This window comes from Mesoplodon densirostris, chromosome 11 (genome assembly GCF_025265405.1).
Source record: "Mesoplodon densirostris isolate mMesDen1 chromosome 11, mMesDen1 primary haplotype, whole genome shotgun sequence".
In the NCBI taxonomy this organism is placed as follows: Eukaryota; Metazoa; Chordata; class Mammalia; order Artiodactyla; family Ziphiidae; genus Mesoplodon; species Mesoplodon densirostris.
The window spans coordinates 25369160-25387920 of NC_082671.1; the positions used below are offsets into that span (position 1 = coordinate 25369160).

Below are 18761 nucleotides of genomic sequence, written 5' to 3' on the forward strand. Positions count from 1 at the left end.
TGTGGTTTAAAGCTTGCTGCAGCAAAGGATAATACATACCAAGGGGACTATGAATGTCTCTAAAAGGGGAAGTAGGGATGAATTATGATAGAGTTGGGGGGATTATAATTGGTCATAGAATATTCTTGCAAAGATTTGTCAGAATTTATTTTAAAAGTTGCTCATCGCTTCTTGGTCTTTTGGCTAAGATCAAGTGTATTTTAAAAGTTGCTGTGACAGTCTGTGATCTTTAGAATACATGAATCTGTCTAGAGTTACTGTTAGGTTGGTTTTTCTGTGTTCTTGGAATGTATGGGTCTGAGTGAAATGTCGTTAAAAGATTTGAGCTTACATAGTCTGTTATACACATCATGGCTAGGTCTGGCACAATTTATTTTGTGATTCAAGTGTGTTTTGAAAACTACGGTTTTTGTTTCCATTCACAGTTCTTCCTCTTAGGCTAGCTGTCAGTAAGTGTCTTACAAGGCCCTTTCCTATGTGTGTGTGTAGGTGTATGTATGTGTACATATATAAAATTTTTTCTTTGTTCCCTGCTCCCAGTGTCTTACCTCTTCCCTCTGATTGGGGGAACCATTTTAATGTGTCCTTATTTGAATGTGTTCTTGTAATCTGTGTGTTATTATTTTGTGTGCATGTATTTTTATTTTATAAAAATTTTATTATGTACAGAATGCATTGTTTCCTGTGCTTCTAAGAGAAATCCACTGAACATTTTGCTTAAAAAATCTAAAACTGTTGCTATATGTGCATGTAAATACTATCCATTACTATGTATAAATTGAATTTCTTTTTCTAAATTGCAGAATCCGTGGTATGAATTCACCTTTTTCTTCTATCCACTCACCCATAATGGACATCTAGGTTGTCTCTTAACTCTTCACCAACCCAGAAACTTTTATGTGCCCTTATAAGGTGCAAGAAAAAAAAAAAAAACAAACGCAAAAGGTCTGTTCATCTATCTATTCTTATCATCATCTCCATCCAAGAGTGTAACTGCTGTATGGTAGGCCATGCAGATGTCTAATTTAACTAAGTGCTGCCAGTTTGTTCTCCAGAGTGGTGGTGACATGGCTATCGTCCTGCCAGCGATGCACAGGTTCCTACATCCCCATTTCTCCCCAAAGACCTAGCATTGTCCAGCTTCTAACTTTTACCTTTTTTTTTTTTTTTTGGCTGCACTGTGAGGCTTGCAGGATCTTAGTTGCTGGACCAGGGATCAAACCTGGGCCCGTGGCAGTGAAAGCACCAAGTCTCAACCACTGGACCACCAGGGAATTCCCAAATTTTTACTTTTTTTAATAAGCGTAGATACCTCATTCTTAACTTAAATGTCTTATCATAAGTTTGTTAACTTTGGGGATTAACTTTTCAATAAATTACCTATTCATTAACCTTTTTTTTTATTAAATTGAGTTTGATCTATTTTTCTTGTCAGTTTGCAGGGGTTCTTTGTAAATTGAAATATTAATCCCTAAAGGTTTTTAGATAAAACAAATTTCTTTCATCTGTAAATGGAATACTAACTTTGTTCTTAGTATCTATTGCTAAAAAAAAATCCCTTATTTCAATGTAATCCAATTCATTATTTTTGCCTTGTGGTTTCTACTAAATTTCTTTAAGAATTTCTTTATTGTCCTTACAGCCAAAGGCTTATTTGTACATGTTTTTCTTATTAACTTTATAATTTTACCTTTCATGTTTTGGTATTTTAACCCTGTAGTCTTACTTTGTTTATAATGTTAGATAAAGATTCAGTATCCATTTTCATGTTTCTCCCTAAAATGAGCCACTTTCCCTAGTAGCATATACTTAAGGAGTCTGGTTCCTGGTTAAAAACCTGTATGTGATTTTTTTCAGGTCTGATTCTAGGCAGTTACAAAGGCTTTACCTGGCAGGTCTCAGAGGAAAAGCGCATTGTAGCCTTTGAAGGGTGCTGCATTCTAGTATTCAGGCCCCACTGCTGGCCCTGCTCTTCACACAGCTGCACTTCTGCCTCAGGTGCCTTCCTTCCTAATGCTCTTTATCTGAGGCCCTGGGCAGAACTCTTCTTCAGGTGCTTCTGCCCAGGCCTCCTTAGTGGGAGGAGGAGAGAGAAACTTAGACACTCTTCCCCACTCTGACCCAGTCTTCAGTACTTTTCCTCTCCTCGTCCTGCTTGCCTTTTTTTCCCTCCCACCCCAGGGTCCATAAAACATCCAGAGACTTTTGTTCAGTGCTCCTGCAGCAGTGTGATTCACCTGGCCTTCACCTTGTGCTCAGTTCCACGGAGTCAAGGGGTTTTAGCCACTTGCTTATACCAGACCAGTAAGTGATTAAAGCCTTCTTTATTACTCTCATTTTGGCTCATCTTTGCTTAATCAGCAACTCCGACACCTGGGTTTGCTCTCGTCAGCTCAACCGAGCTGCTGAAAACACTAAGGCCATGGATCTCAAACTGTAGTTCTTGAGCCAGCAGCTTCAGTATCAGCTTCACTTGGGCACAGTTGGAAATGCAAGTTCCCTAGCACTACTGCAGACTACTGAATCCAAAACTCTGCTCTTGGGAGACAATAAATTGAAGAGTCACTTTTGTTACCAGGGAAAGAATATTCCCCTCCTATCAAAATCTGAAGCAGGAATACATAATTTAATAATATAAGATAGCTTTCAATTGAATTAAAAAGTTACATTGCGCACTTTAAACTTACACAATGTTATATGTCCACTATATCTCAATAAAGATGAAAAAACTTTAAAAAATAAACTCTGCTCTTGGACTGATCAATCTCTTAACAAATCCTTCAGGTGATTCTGATACATGCAAAAGTTTGAGAACCACTGAACAAACAGTTTACCCTTTATACATTGTTTTTTTGTGGTGCTTCTTTATCGTATATTAAGTTCCCATGTATACATGGGTCTGTCTCTGAGCTTTCTATTCTCTTGCACTAATCTGTTTATTTTTGTATAAATAACATACTATTTTTATTACTATGTTTTATTACAGTGTGGTATATGTTAATATGTGGTATGGTAAACCTCTGCTCTTTCTTCTTGATGATTTTTTTCTTTCAACATTTTAAATATTTCACTCTCTTTTAGTTTGCATGGTTTCTGAAGAGAAATCTACTGTCATTCTTATCCTTTTCCTCTTGTAAGTAAAGTGTGTTTTTCCCCCCACTGGCTTCTTCCAAGATTTTCTCTTTTTCTTATTTTTACCCTGCTATTTGAATATGATCACATAGGTGTAGGGGTTTTGTGGGGGTTTTTTGGTGTTCATCTTACTTGATTTCCTCTATGCTTCCTGGATCTGTGGTTTGGTATTTGTTATTAATTTTAGAAAAATCTTGGCCATTATTACTTCAAATATTTCTTCTGCTTTATTCTTTCTTCTCCTTTTGGTATTTCAATTACACATATGTTATGCTTTTTAAAATTGTCTCATGATTCTTGACTGTTCTGCTCTGTGTTTTTGTTTTCCTCCCCTCCTCCCCCACTTTGTACTTAAGTCTAGGAAGTTTCTATTGACCTATCTTAATGTTCATGATTCTTTCCTTGGTTAGGTTGACTCTACTGGTGAACCCATCAAAGGCATTCTTTTCTTCTGTTTTGACTTCTAGTATTTCCCTTTGTTTCTTCCTTAGAGTTCCCATCTGTACATTATCCACCTGTTCTTGCATGTTATCTTCTTTTTCCATTAGCTTCCTCAACATATTAATCATTTTTATTTTAAATTTCCAGTCTGATAATTCAGAAATCTCTGTCATGTCTGAAACTGATTCTGATGCCTTTTTTTGTTCCCTCAGAATTTTTAGCCTTTTAGTATGCTTATAATTTTTTTGTTAAAAGATAATTTTGTATCTATGTATGGTGAGCGATGTTAGATTTATTGTAGTGATCATTTCTCAGTATATGCAAGTATCAAATCAATACACTGAATACCTGAAATTAATATAGTGTTATATGTCAGTTATACCTCAATTAAAAAAACAGATGAACATGTTGTAACGTGTAATCAGAATAGAGGTAAATAGACTCTTAATGGGAGGTTTTGTTAATTTGTTTGGAAGTGAGTAGCTGTGTTTAATATTTTCTGTTGCTGTAAGTTACCAGAGGGTTCAGATTCCTTAAAGGTTTCTGTTTTTGTCTCCCCTGTTGTCTTTGGCTTCCCTAAGAACTCCTTGGAAGAGTCTGCGTCTTACAGTTCTTTCAACTGTTATGCACTATAATATACTAGAACCTTATTGGTTTGTTGATGTAAGGCATTGGGGAGGGGAAGTATTCTGTAATCTTACGATTAAATCTTCATCTTTTAGTGAGCCCGTGACCTTCACAAGTGTTTGCTGGCTTTTCCCCGCCTCCTTTATGTGAGCCAGGAAGGCTAGAGGGAGCTGGAATCCTGGTAAGGCCTTTTGCCCAGGTGGAAGGTTCATAAGGTTTTGATAAAGTCTTTTCACCTAAAGAATAGGCTTTTGTTATGGAGAATGCTCTAGGCATAATTCACAGTGGTTATAATAATTCACACTTTTTCTACTCCCCTCAACAGAACCATGAGGGGAAATTTCTGGGCTCTTCATACTGAAATTCTGATGGGATTTCTGGGGGGAGAATCCATAAAAGTGTGTGGAATCCCTAAGCCATCAGCTCTCAAGAGTTCTCACTGTCACACATCCTCACTCAGCCTCCAGCAGTTCCTCAAATTTACCATTCAAGCACCTACCAGTTTATATCTCCAGTAGCTTCTGCTCTAGGTAAGATGATTTTAGCTGTGACTCACTGGATTTCCTAGTTGTAAATTTGGGGGGTGGGGTGGGATTTGCTCTGTCCCAGTTCTCTGATAGACCTAAGGCATGTCATTGATCTTTAGTTTGTTTCAGCTTTTTTTCTTGTTTTAAGAATCAGGGTGATCTTCCAAGCTCTTTACATGTCAAAGCTGAAACCAAAAGTGTGAATATACGTTTTCATTACCTACTTTAGCAAGTTTGTTTTAGCCATCAAATCTTTTCTTAGATTACATCTTCTATTGCAGACTTTTCTTACAAACAAGACCAATAAAGGCATAGTGACTCTAGTTGAAATGGAGATGGAGATGTCTAGTACTCTTTTGGACAGAATTTGAAAACTGTTGGTCCCTACCATAAGCTGATCAGGACCAGGGTTGAACCCTTCTGAATATTCTATTATTTTTTGTCAAGCATTCTATCTGTAACTGATGTTAGAACTTAAAATTCCATTTTTCATTATATAATATACTCATTCATGATCATTCACAGTGTTTACCATGTGTCCTCATATGCTTCATATATATATATATATATATATAGTTTATTTGGGGGGAAATAATGGAGTATGTTGTATTTTTAAATACATATTTTATAAGACTGGAGAAAATAAAATATTCTGCTTAAAAAAATCACCTTCATCGTCTAGGGAATATGTTTTTCTTGTATATGGACGAGAAAGAGTCATTGTTTTTTATTTTCTATATTCTTTCTCTAGATGGATGTGTAATATTTTAAGAAAATATGCCAAAGGTGTTTGATGTGATTACTTCATTTCCCATCAAAAAGATATTAAAGATATGATAATCTTTCCCAAGGTGTTATTCACCAAATCTGCATTTCATGATAATTATAAGGTTTGTGTGAGAAAATTGCCAGACTTTTTTAAGTCTTCCAACTTCAGAGTCTTAAAACTTTCAGCTAAATTTTGAGGAGTGGGGCTGGGAGTCTGATATATAATTCTTTTTATTGACTTTCCAATTTCTGTCATGTTATATATGCTGCTGACCTGTTTTTCAACTGAACCAGTAATTTAGTCCATTACTGGTCTGTGTAAATCTTAGCCACAGCTATTTCCCAAGGTGGTTTTGGTTCTAACGAGTGGTTGGTGTTGATGTCCAGCAGGAAATCTTGCAAACCAGATGACTGGTGTGGTTCAAACTGTAACCTTGTTAAAGCATTGGTCAGATTGCACTTAGAGTTATTTAATTAGTTTCCCAATAATATTTGTGTACAATTTTTAGGTGACCACTACTTTTTTTTTTCTTTCATCATAGTACAGAAAAGGACAGTTGCTTGTTGTTATCAGAGTCATATATTAATCCAATACTTTTTTTTCATTAAGTTATCTTTAGGCAGGCATTTTAATAATTGTTAGAACTTCACTTGAATACGAGTACCTATAATGGTATTGTCAACTTAAATTGAAAGTTTTCAATGTATTAGGCAGTCCAATAGAAAAGTTTTTTTAAAGTATAAGAACATTTTCTGCCTTCAAGAAACTAAGAGCCTTATTATGGGAGACACCTATAAAATAAATTATAATAAAATATAATAAACAATAGTGATAGAAACAAAATATTCTGGGATTATAGATAAGAGAGCAGGCAATTCATTCTGAGTTTTCAAGAAAGAATTCAAAAGAGGTAACATTTTAATGGGAAAAGATTTTGACTGGAAGAGAAAGTAAGTCCATTTTAAGGGACAAAAATAGTATGAGTTAAAAATTAATTTAAAGTGTATGTGTATATTTTTCTTCATGTTTATTGAAGCGTAATTCACATAAATAGAATCTACCTTCTTAGGTGTACCATTCTTTGTATTTTGACGGACCTGTACAGTTTCACAACTACCACCTAAAACAAGATTAAAATTAAACATTTCCATCACCCCCAAAAAATCCTCTCATGTTCCTTTGTACTCAGTATATACATGTATTTTTAGTAGAATTTTTGAGTGGAAAGTCAACTTATACATTATTTCTTTCATGGAATGTGCTTGTGATGTTGTATCAGAAAAGTCATTGCCTTTCAGTTCATCTAGGTTTTCTCCTAGGTCATCTAGGAGTTTTATAAGTTTTGCATTTTAAATTTAGGCCTACGATCCATTTTGAGTTACTTTTTGTGAAGAGGGTAAGGTCGCTGTCTAGATTCATATTTTTGCATGTGGATGTCCAGTCATTCTAGCAACACTTGTTAAAAAGACTATCTTTATAACATTGTATTGCCTTTGCTCCTTTGTCAAAGATCAGTTGACTGTATTTATAGGGGTCTATTTCTGAACTCTGTTCTGCTCCATTTATCTCTTTGTCTATTCTTTTGCCAGTACCACACCATTTTTATTGCTGTAGCTTTACAGTACATCTTGAAGTCAGACAGTATCAGTCCTCCAACTTTGTTCTTCTTCAGTATTGTGTTGGCCATTCTGTTTTGTTTGTTTTGTTTTTTTGTCTTTCCATATCTTTAGAATCAGTTTGTCAATATCCACAAAATACCTTGCTGGGATTTTGATTGAGATTGCATTGTGTTTATAGATCAAGTTGGGAAGAACTGACATCTTGACAACATTCAGTCTCCCTTTCATGAACATGAAATATATTTTGATTTATTTAATTGTTCTTTGATATCTTTCATCAGAATTTTGTAGTTTTTCTTATATAAATCTTGTACTTTTTTTTTTTTTTTTTTTTTTCTGTACACGGGCCTCTCACTGTTGTGGCCTCTCCAGTTGTGGAGCACAGGCTCCAGATGCACAGGCTCAGTGACCATGGCTCACGGGCCCAGCCACTCCGTGGCATGTGGGATCTTCCTGAACTGGGGCACGAACCTGTGTCCCCTGCATCGGCAGGCGGACTCTCAACCACTGCGCCACCAGGGAAGCCCAATCTTGTACATATTTTGTTGGATATATACCTAAATTTTTCATTTGGGGGATGGTAATGTAAAGTGTATTGTGATTTTAATTTCATAGTGTTTGCTATGTAGGAAAGGGATTGACGTTCGTTTATGAATCTTGTATACTGCAACCTTATTATAATTGCGTATTAGTTTCAGGAATTTTTTTGTCAATTCCTCAAGATTTTCTACAAAGATGATCATGTCATCTGTGAACAAAGACAGCTTAATTTTTTCTTCCTTTTTATTTCCTATTTTTACACTATTTCATTAACTAAGACTTCCAGTACAATGATGAAAAGCTGAGGTGAGAGACATCGTCCTTGCCTTCTTCCCCAGTTTTTGCTTCATCTCTTTATATCACTCCCTCAGGTTAAAGGCCTGTTTAAATAGGAGGAATAACCTATTTGCTTACATTTTTTCATGCCTATTAGAAATTATATCTATTTGGGTGAAATAAATCTAGTATAGCTTATCTTTAGTCTTATTTTATTCACTTTAAGAAGTTTACTAATATTATTGAGTTTGTGGTAACTGCGTAGATTTAATCCCATAGGTCACCTTATTTAGGTTTTCTTTCCAAACAGTATTTAATATGTTGGCCCATGAAGAGATGAAACAGCTGTGTGTGACTCACTTTATATTAAGATGTTTATTAAATTTGTTAAGTGTCTTTCAAGTCATGTTAAATGGAGGCTTATAGACCTTTAAGACCATCCTACCAGATCACTTGATCTTTTTCAATGTTTGTGCTTTCTAGAAAGTGAAAGAAGATACTTGTTGAGTTTGCTTTATAGAATACATACTACACACACACCACACACATATAAAGTAATGTGAAGTTTGTGGACCTGTGATAAATGGATAACAGTATACCTGAACATGAGCTTCTCTGATTGCTTAGTCTAAAATTTGATACACAAAAAACTATGTATGATTGCGATTAAATCTGTTTACAGTATCTCCTATGACTCACATTACAGGAAAGAGGAGATTTTTTTTATATTTCTTTTTTTTTTTACAGGAATCAAGTAAAAACCACAGAACTTCTATATTTATATTTGAGTCTATATCAAACATTTTTCTCTTGGAAAAAGTTCTTCCAAAAGAGGGGAAAAGCATAACCCATTTCTGAGTGCCTTTGTTTTAAGCTAAATTTCAAAGGATTGTCCTTGATACCCTTATATTAAGCAGCTACTCTGTAAGATTACTGGGACTCTGTGGTTTGCATTTATTTCTTCAATTTGCTTTAAAAATTACTAAAATTTCAATATAATTTTAAGAAGCAATCAATAGAATATTTTAGATAAACAAAATATAATAAACTCTTCACTGTTCTTGAATGAGATTTACTGGTTTAGATTTCAATTAATTTTCATAGTGCCTCTCAAAATGTTGTAAGGCTGTGTCTTGCAAATTCTGTAGAAAGTATCTCTGTTTCGAAATTATAAATATTTCGAAATTATAAATATTATAAATATTTATCGTATGATAAATGTTTTCATTGGTTCAGTTTCGGCTCTGAGGTATGTAACAAAAGGTGTTCAGAACATCCTCACCTTGGAATGGTCAGCTAGTAAGGTACAAAAGAATGTACTATCTCTTATATCATCAAAATCCATGTGTGCCATTTCCAGGGTGCTGAATGTTAATTGAGACAATTAAGCAATTCTCTGTTGAGGCAGATGGCAGAAGTAATACAGGCAATCTCCAGATATACTTTATACTTTATTTTAGATATAATAAAGGGAGTCTGAAACCTTTTTGGCCAAAGGTTGATACTTTATAATTTCTAGCTTATTGTGATTAAATAACTAAAATAATATCTGGCCCAGAGAGGAAAGGCATTGCTACTTCTGGAAGAATATGTCAATGAACAAACCTCAAATCCAGCGCACCTTCTACTACCGTCCCCTATAAAAGCTGCAAAAAAGAGCTCCAATCATTTTCCTTCTTGTACAGACAATACTAGTAATAGTTGAAAAGGAGTAGTTATAGTATCAGAAGTAAAAGCATTTGTAAAGATGTTCAACTTGCTCAGTCAATAGTGAAATGCAAATAAAAACCACAGTGAGTTTGCCAAGATGACTATAGTAATAATAATTTTATTTTATTTTATTTTATTTTTTATTTTTTTCTTTTTGCGGTATGTGGGCCTCTCACTGCTGTGACCTCTCCCGTTGCGGAGCACAGGCTCCGGACGCGCAGGCCCAGCGGCCATGGCTCACGGGCCCAGCCGCTCCGCGGCATATGGGATCCTCCCAGACCGGGGCATGAACCCGCATCCCCTGCATCGGCAGGCGGACTCTTAACCACTTGCGCCACCAGGGAGGCCCAGTAATAATAATTTGAAAAGCAGAAAATAAAATATTGTAAAGAATATGGAAAGATTGGAACCTTTGTACATTGCTGTGTTGCGAATATTATTTATTGATACTTGTATGTGAATGTTTAGCAGCATTATTCATAATTGCTGAGAAGTGGAAACAACTCCAGTGTCCCTCAACAGGTGAATAGATAAATAAAAGTGGTATGTATGTACAGTGGAATATTATTCAGCCATAAAAAGGAATGATGTTCAGATACATACTACAACACTGATGAACCTTGAAAACATTATACGGAGTGAAATAAACCATATACAAGGGACAATTACTGTTTGATTCCATGTATATGAAGTATCTAGAATAGGCAAATTCATAGAGATGAAAGGTAGATTAGAGGTTGCCAGGGGCTGGGATGAGGAAGAATGGGTTATTGCTTAATGGGCACAGAATTTCTGATGAGGATTATGAAAAAATTTTGAAATAGTGATGATGGTCGTATGGCATTGTGAGTATAATTAATACCACTTGTCCACTTCAAATTGGTGAAAATGGTAATTTTTGCTATATATTATATATCTTACCAAAATATATAAAGGAAGTACAAGTAGTAGTGTAATAATAGCACTTAACATTTAAATTTTACTATTTAACCAGCACTGTCCTGAGGTGTTTATATGTCATAAACTATGTTTCTCACTGTAGACATATTTTATCCACAAATAGTTAATATTAGTAAATAAAAGGCAAGAATATTGTACTGTAATAATTGAGGTCTTAATTATTATGGCCACCTTTTCTTTTATTGCCATCTGTTCCTGTAAAAGCACTTATAATTAGTTGGACCTCCAGTGCCCCATAGATACTGAGAGATAACTGTATTTTTTTCTATTAGAAATTTTTATTTAAAATTTGTATATTTTTAAAAGTTTATTTCTACTTATTTATTTCCAAATCATATTTGGTACTTCCTACTTTTAAAAAGTTACGTGTGTTTTGGGAAAAAATTAGTTGTTATGGTATTTGTTGAAGAAAATTGATTTTATAAAATAGTTCTGCAAGTCAAATATAAGAAAATATATTTATGTTTCATGGATTGTCTATTAGACATTAATGTCCATGAGAGCAGCATTCCTGGAAACTAGTACACTGTCAGGTGTTGGTACACACCAAGCAAATATTTTTGTATGATGGTTGGGAAAAAATGCATTTGCAAATTTATAAATTTACATAGAGAGATGGACAAGTTGATAGGGAAATGATATGTAATAATTTACAAATTAGTATATGAGGGTAAACTTTCCTTTAGGACAATTTAATTTAAAAATAAGATATTAAAATATATAGTTGAATTTCTACCATGAAGATTTATGATTTAATTTATAATTTAAACAATTTTAAGAAAGAAAAGACCAATAGAAAATCAACATTTATAGGATATTGTTCCAGTGGAACAGTTTCCTTATTTAGCTGCCGTTATAGTCCATGATTCTGTTCTCTAGGATCATCTCCCTCATCCCTTGTCCTGCTATTGTTTGTAATTTGGTATTTTCTCTCTGGAGTACAGTTTGAATGTATGCATCAAAATATAAAACATGCTGAATTTTCAACCTGCTCATACTGCTTCTAGGAATTTTTCATAAGACTGTAATTCACAAGTTCACAAAGATGCATGCATAAAAATCAAGATTTTTTTAAAACAAATATTGCAGACAACATAAATGTGTGTAGATAGCACAATGATAAAATGTAAATTTAATTTCATAAAACAAAAAATAGCATAGTTGTATTTATATAGAAATATGTCAGTACCTTTCTTGAGTGCAAAAGATTACAGAACAGTATTATAAACATATTATATAAAATGTTTATGTATATCTACGTATTTAAATACACAGAGAGCTCTCCAGAAGGTTGTTTGTCTAAGTGCCATCAGTGATTTTCTTTGGGTAGTGGAACCCTGGATGATTTTCACTTCTTTACATTTTTCACGATGAATGTACGTGATTCTTACAAAAACATTATATTTTATTGAACTTTATATGGTTCTTCTTTTTTTTTTTTTTTGCGGTACGCGGGTCTCTCACTGTTGTGGCCTCTCCCGTTGCAGAGAACAGGCCAGACACGCAGCCTCAGCGGCCATGGCTCACGGGCCCAAGCCGCTCCACGGCATGTGGGATCCTTCCGGACCGGGGCACGAACCTGTGTCCCCTGCATCGGCAGGCGGACTCTCAACCACTGCACCACCAGGGAAGCCCCTATATGGTTCTTGATTAGCCACTTGTGGATCCTTCACTTTACAAACTAACTGTTTAAGACGTAAACTTTTGCCACACCATTCAGCATCTTTCTGAGTCATCTTTCCTAATATCAATTGATATTTATTTAAGAAATTATCTTATTTTAATTCTGAAAAGAACAAAATCAAAAGCATAGATTATTCAAATTCTTTTAAAGCAAATGGAAGTGAGGTCTTACCAGACATACTACTTATATTATGTAGCTTTAGTAACTAAGTAATAGTGGCACTGCTTTTATCTATTAAGTGATTACTACTGCTGAACATGAGTGTGCCGATATAATTATTGCTGAAGCTCTTCATTTGAGAGCTGGTAAATTACTTAGCCTCTCTGGGTCTCAGATCACTCATCTGAAAATGAGAAAGAATGTCATCTGATTTAGCAGTCTGTTGTGTTTAATATGGTACAACCACATGTAAAGCACTTTTAACAGCATCTGAAACTTTGAAGTGGTCAAAAAAAGTTAGCTATTTTTATCTATCTAACTATCTATCTATCTATCTATCTAAAGTAAAGTCAGTCACCTTGTATTCTCTCAAGTAGATCTATGCTTTTACTTAGGGTATATTTTATGTAGGATGCTTCTTTCAAATGATAATATGAGGTTTATTTTGCCTCAAACAAGCTGAAAAATAGTCTTCTATTATAGTGTACCGTCAGAATTAAGAAATGAAGCTCAGGAATGAATTTTCTAAACATTGCATTGTCATTTTTAGCTAATGTTATCCTCTTTGACTAGTTCTTGTTGGACCCCTGGAAAAGCATGGCCTACTTATAGTTAATTACTTATTGATTAGTCTGACATTAATATAACAGTTCATTTTAAGGAGAAATCATTTTCAAAATTATTGATGATTCTGAGAAGTTTATTTTGCAGTTTAATTCCAATAATTTTTACTTGTTCTGTTTTTGTTATGTTTACTCCCATCACAAAGCCTAAATTGAGTATTTTTAGTCTCATATGAGAATTGTATTATATTTATCATTTTGAAGTCTAATTATTTGCCTGATAAAACACATTTTATCATGCGTGTTTTATAAATAGGATTAGGTATTGTTTCTGACTATGAAATTCTGTGCGCATCTAGACTTTCAAAGAATACAACATTAAAGTCTCAGTTATTATTACATATCATATGATAAGCCTACTGATTTATTAGTCAAATTCTTTTCACAAATTCATATGGTACCAATAATTTCCCATCACCATGCCATGATTTATATCACAGTTTGGATTTGTTTTTTAAGAAAAACCACATTTTTGTAATTTTTCTTGTTTTCTTAAAACATAAAGATAAAAAATAACATTAAAATTAAAAACAGGAATAATAGATTATCTTAACTTTCTAACTATTTGGTCACTTACTCTCAATGTAGACTGCCTGCCTAAAAAATGTTTTAAATCAGAACAACTTTGAATGACATAGATCTGTTTTAAAATATTGGGTGTCAGAGTTGGTTTATATTTAAAGGAGGCTTCTATGTAAATGGCATTCTAAATCTGAGAAAATATCTAACTTGCCTTTAGTAACTGAATGAGAAATCTATGTGAGTAGGAATATATATGTATATGTATATATGTATATGTATATGTATATATGTTTTGTTTTTCCTAAGAGCACTGTTCAGAACAAGTATCTGGCTTATCTATATTGAAGATAGTGAGGCTACAAATGTTCAACTTCCTTAAGAAAACTTTGTTCAAACTCCAAGTGTCTAGTCCATGATAATTAGCTGATGGCTCTGTGTGCTTTTCCATTCGTACATTGGAATAAAAATAAATACATAAACTTTATATTCTTTAACATTAGCTATCACATAATATTCCTTTGACCGTTTTCATAGATTTATTTTTTTGAATCTATGGTAAAATCTTGAGATGAGAACAGTCATCTTTCAATTTCTGTAACAGTGCTTTACTAGAAACACAAATAATCTGTTAAGATAATTATTCATCAGGTAAACATCAGTTATAATCTGATTGCTCTCTTACTGCAAGCTAATAATAATTTTAATGAGTAAATTTTCGAAATTTAATTTTAGGAAAAGACATTTTATCATTTTCTGATTCACTTCATATTTGGAATGTTTTTAAATTAGATCTCATGTCATGTACTTTATTGAGTTTGGGGGCGAAAAAGTATATCTTGACTGATGGAAGAAAGGTGAATTCAGGTTTTTTGGCTCCTAAGCCTTCATTTTAGCAAACTTTCTTGTTTCCTCTAGTAACTACTTCAAATGAATTCTACCAGATGTTCTCCGTGTTGATAGATTATCAGTCTCAGAGCCATAATCATAATGCAGTTATCTTTCCTTGTAGCATCAGAGGCTCCTTGAAATGCTTGCCACAGAGAAGGAAGTGTTAAAAGAAAAAATAAAGGAAGCTTTGACTCAGCAATCTCAAGAACAGAAGGTAATACTTTAAGTTTGCTTGGACTGTGGAAAGAATGTTCTGTTACCTCAAATAATACTTTAATGTCTAGCTGTCTTATCATTTTCAGGAAATATTGGAAAAATGTTTGGAGGAAGAAAGGCAAAGAAATAAAGAAGCATTAGTATCTGCTGCAAAGGTATTTCTCTCTGAAAAGTTTATTCAGTAGCTTAATTTCAATTATAGTTCTACTTTTGTTATGTTTACCCCCACCTCAAAGCCTAAAATGAATGTTGTTGGTCTCATATAAGAATTGTTTTTGTCATCTTTATGTCTAATTATTTGCCTGGTAGAGACCCATCAATAATAATCAGTTTCTTTGTAAATAAGTGGAATTAACAAACTGAGTTCATTAATGGTATAGTCAATCTACTTTTAAAAATATTTCATTCCAGAAAAATCAAAAAATTTTTTTCTTCTTCTACTGTTCATATTCTTGTTAAATTTACATTACACAAGATAATGATGATGTTGAAATGCTTTACATTTAGATTATTAATCACTTGTTTAAAATAATATATCTACATAGGAACACTAATATCTACTTGGTATTTGACAGATATCATACAAGTAATGAGTGTGTGTGTGTATGTGTGTATGTATGTATATATGTATGTATGTATCAAGGTATGTGGTTTTTAAAGTCAACTTTGAAATAGATGATCTGGGTAGTATATTCATAGATGTTAAATATATGTATACTAATATATACATATGTTGACCTGAAATATACTGTCAGATATTTGTCCAGCAAAAATGGGTTTATTCAGGATTAGGACAGAATTGCAATTTGGGGTCTGCAACCATGGCGAGCCATGTACAAGTTCCCACATGGCAAGAAGAACACTTTTTTTTTGTTTTTTTTTGCGGTACGCGGGCCTCTCACTGTTGTGGCCTCTCTCGTTGCGGAGCACAGGCTCTGGACGCGCAGGCTCAGCGGCCGTGGCTCACGGGCCCAGCTGCTCTGCGGCACGTGGGATCTTCCCGGACCGGGCCACGAACCCGTGTCCCCTGCATCGGCAGGCAGACTCTCAACCACTGCGCCACCAGGGAAGCCCCAAGGAGAACACTTCTATAGAGAGGAAAGGAAGTTGTGAGGGCTACAGGAAATACAGAGTCCATGGCTTTCCATTGGCTGAGTCACTGCAAGGAAAGGAGAGGAGTCTTTCTTCTTCCTGTTGGTCTCTACTATAGTTGCAGGGCATGAGAGTTCCCCCTTAGATAGATCTCCTGACACTATTTAATTGGGATTTCTGTTTATGAACTTTTTTACATTTTCCCCTTTGATCAAGACCTTTTTCTGAAAGCACCACTGATCAAGAATCAAGGTTTCTAGTTTTAGCTCTTTTTGTCCCTCAATTTCTGGGTGTGGTGTCTCATGTCAGAGGGAAAGTGCAGATTGGAAGACTATTGCAGTCACATTCAAGTAACAAGGAGGGGTAGGAGGGAGACCTCTTAGGCAGTTTTCTGAAGTCCATATGTTATCAAGATTATAGACATTGGAGATCATCTGAAGTGTTATGTCATCATCAAAGGTTTGGTGACAGACTTCTAAGAGGCCTGGCCTGGGTATCTTGGGAAAGCTGTTTCATCAGATGTCATCTGCTTCATTTCTGGGAAATCTTTACTTTCAAGTCACCAGATGATGTACAGGTCCAGTCAGGGTTAGGTGCTTTCCTTAGGTGTGTCATGTGAATCCAAGAGTCTGTTCCTTGTTGTTTGGTGGCACAAGGGTTGGTTATCAGTGCCTGATAGGGGCCTCTACAGTGAGGTTGAAGAGCATTCTTTTGGAAGTGTCTTTTCCAATAGACAAAATCGCTAGGTTGCAAGATGTGATGCTTAAGGTCATCATCTCCCAAGGGCGCACTGTGAAAAGATTGCTCTACCAGGGCATGGTTATTTTTAATGGAAACAACTAAGCTTTTGCAATATTGGAGTATCTCTCCTTTTATCAGTTGTGGGTCAAAAGAGGCAGGAGCCAAGTGCATTGGGTATCCTGTGACCATCTCAAAGGGTGAGAGTTTACGAGTTCCAAAAGGAGTGGATCTGGGATTTAGAAGGCCAACAGAAATGCTTTTGGCCAAGGTATTTGGAGGGCCTCTACAAATTTTTCTAACTGAATCTTAATAATGCTGTTAGTGCATTCAACTGAACCAGAGGACTGAAGGTGATAAGCATAGTGAAAACGTTGTAAAGCTGGCCAAACAGCGCAAACTTGTTGAAGCACCTAGCCAGTAAAATGGATTTCTAAATCACTATGATGTTTGAGAGGAACTCCTCAGGCAGGGACAATCTTTTCCAAAAGTACTTTAGCCCCAGAAGAGGGAGTAACTGGTCTGCAAGGGAAGGCTTCTTTCAGTCCACTATGAAATCTACAGACCATGACTAAAATGTGAAGTTCATTAGCGATCCCCACTGTTTGAACCACAGCATGGGCTGCTTTATAGTAGTGGGGTTGAACACCGAGATTGTGCCTTCGGTGTCAGAACAGGAAGAGGTTCATCCTCAATCAGGAGAAATGTTTCTCCACGCTGATTAAGAGGGAGAACTGGGAAGAGCCCCTATATAATTCCTCAAAGCCCTGTTATTGAGAATTGAAAGGACAGTGGAAAGGCTGGTTAGAGGACTGAAGGCACTCAAACACTTAAATTTGTCACAGTCTTTCCCAGTGTCCTGGCTTTTTGCAATAATAGCAGAAACTGGGAAAGTTTTGATTTCATTCAGGAATCTTCATTTGCTGGATTTGAAGATTAAGAAATATGGTGTTCTTCCTTTTAGGTGACTCATGTGGAGTGTGAGAGAGCTGGTTTGCTAGATTAATTAAGTCTGAAATAGAGATAGTTTTCTGTTTCATCCTAGTCCTTTTTACTAAAAGGGAAAATGTCCCAGTCCAGCCCATTAATAACACAGAGTTAAAAGCTGCCCGGGTGGAATCAACATCTGAGGGAAGACGAGAATTTTCTTTAAAAGCAGTCTGAAGTCATATAGTAGTCATGAACAGGTTCATCCAGTGTTTGTGTGCAAGCCTGAATTCTGTTCCAATCAACAGGCTTTGGTAAAGCCCTAGGAATCGCTCGATGAAGCCACCTAGCGATTGCCTGAGCCTGACCTTATAAGTTAGACCTTTCAGGATTTTCCCAATTAGCAGTTTTCATCCTATGCTCAGCCTGGCCTTAACCAACAAGTATATGAACCAACTGATATGAGTCAGACAAACAAGGTTGATAAGTTTGAATGACTATATTAAATTCCTCAGCAAATCTGTGAGGATCTTTGGTTTACTTTGGGAAAATATTTGACTGTGGCTTGCAGTTCAGCTTTAATCCAGAGAATATAGGAAATTAAGAGTTTAACTTCTGGATCCTCAGAAGGCTTAATTTTATAGGGAAAAATTCTGAAAAGTTCAGAGGGAAAGGGGGTGGGAAGAGTTTTAGAGAAAAGGAGAAGATTGACAGGATAATTAGTATGGGGTGTAGAGGAGGCATCAGCGGCATAGAAGGGTGGGAGGAAGATGGCGCCAGAGGCACAGTCTGGCCATGAGGATGCAAGGATGAGAGTCGAGATGGTACCAGAGGAAGCCAAGGAAGAAGAACCTGAGGCTTTGGGGACCATTTCATCTTTCTTTAATTGTTGGTCTCCCTCAGTTAATCTTAAAATCTTATTTTGCAGAGAGAGAGTTTTAGGCTTCTGATAATATTGGAAAGCCTTAAGATACCAATCGAAATAGGCATACCACTGAGTTCTGGAAATTTTTGAGCTATTGTGATCTAATTCAGTTTTAAGGAAATTAAGTTTGGGGATTTCAAAAGTTTCCCATAATGGCCACTGATATTTTAACTTGCCTTTGGTCAGGTCGGTCCTTTTAGTCAGAAGTGAGCATGAAGGGGTAGGGACTATGGTTTTTAAATATCAGTTTGGCTGGAGTCCCTGTAGGGGTAGCGCCCTCAAAATACTTAGTTAACTGCGATCCCATTTCTCAGAGGTTTTTCTCTAGAATAAAAGAACAATTTTCAAACAGCTTAAATAACTTACAGCTCAAAAAGTTTGCAAAC

The 18761-nt window shown here is 35.4% G+C and overlaps 1 protein-coding gene across 3 annotated transcripts in view; it reads left to right on the top strand.

Annotated features, from left to right (window-relative positions):
- Positions 1 to 18761, top strand: part of CCDC91 (coiled-coil domain containing 91) — a 416560-nt gene that overhangs the window by 284587 nt on the left and 113212 nt on the right. For all 3 annotated transcript variants that reach the window (XM_060113428.1, XM_060113430.1, XM_060113429.1), the window contains 2 exons: positions 14599 to 14691; positions 14780 to 14848. In XM_060113428.1, the coding sequence (XP_059969411.1) occupies positions 14599 to 14691; positions 14780 to 14848 (162 nt within the window). The remainder of the gene's footprint in view (positions 1 to 14598; positions 14692 to 14779; positions 14849 to 18761) is intronic.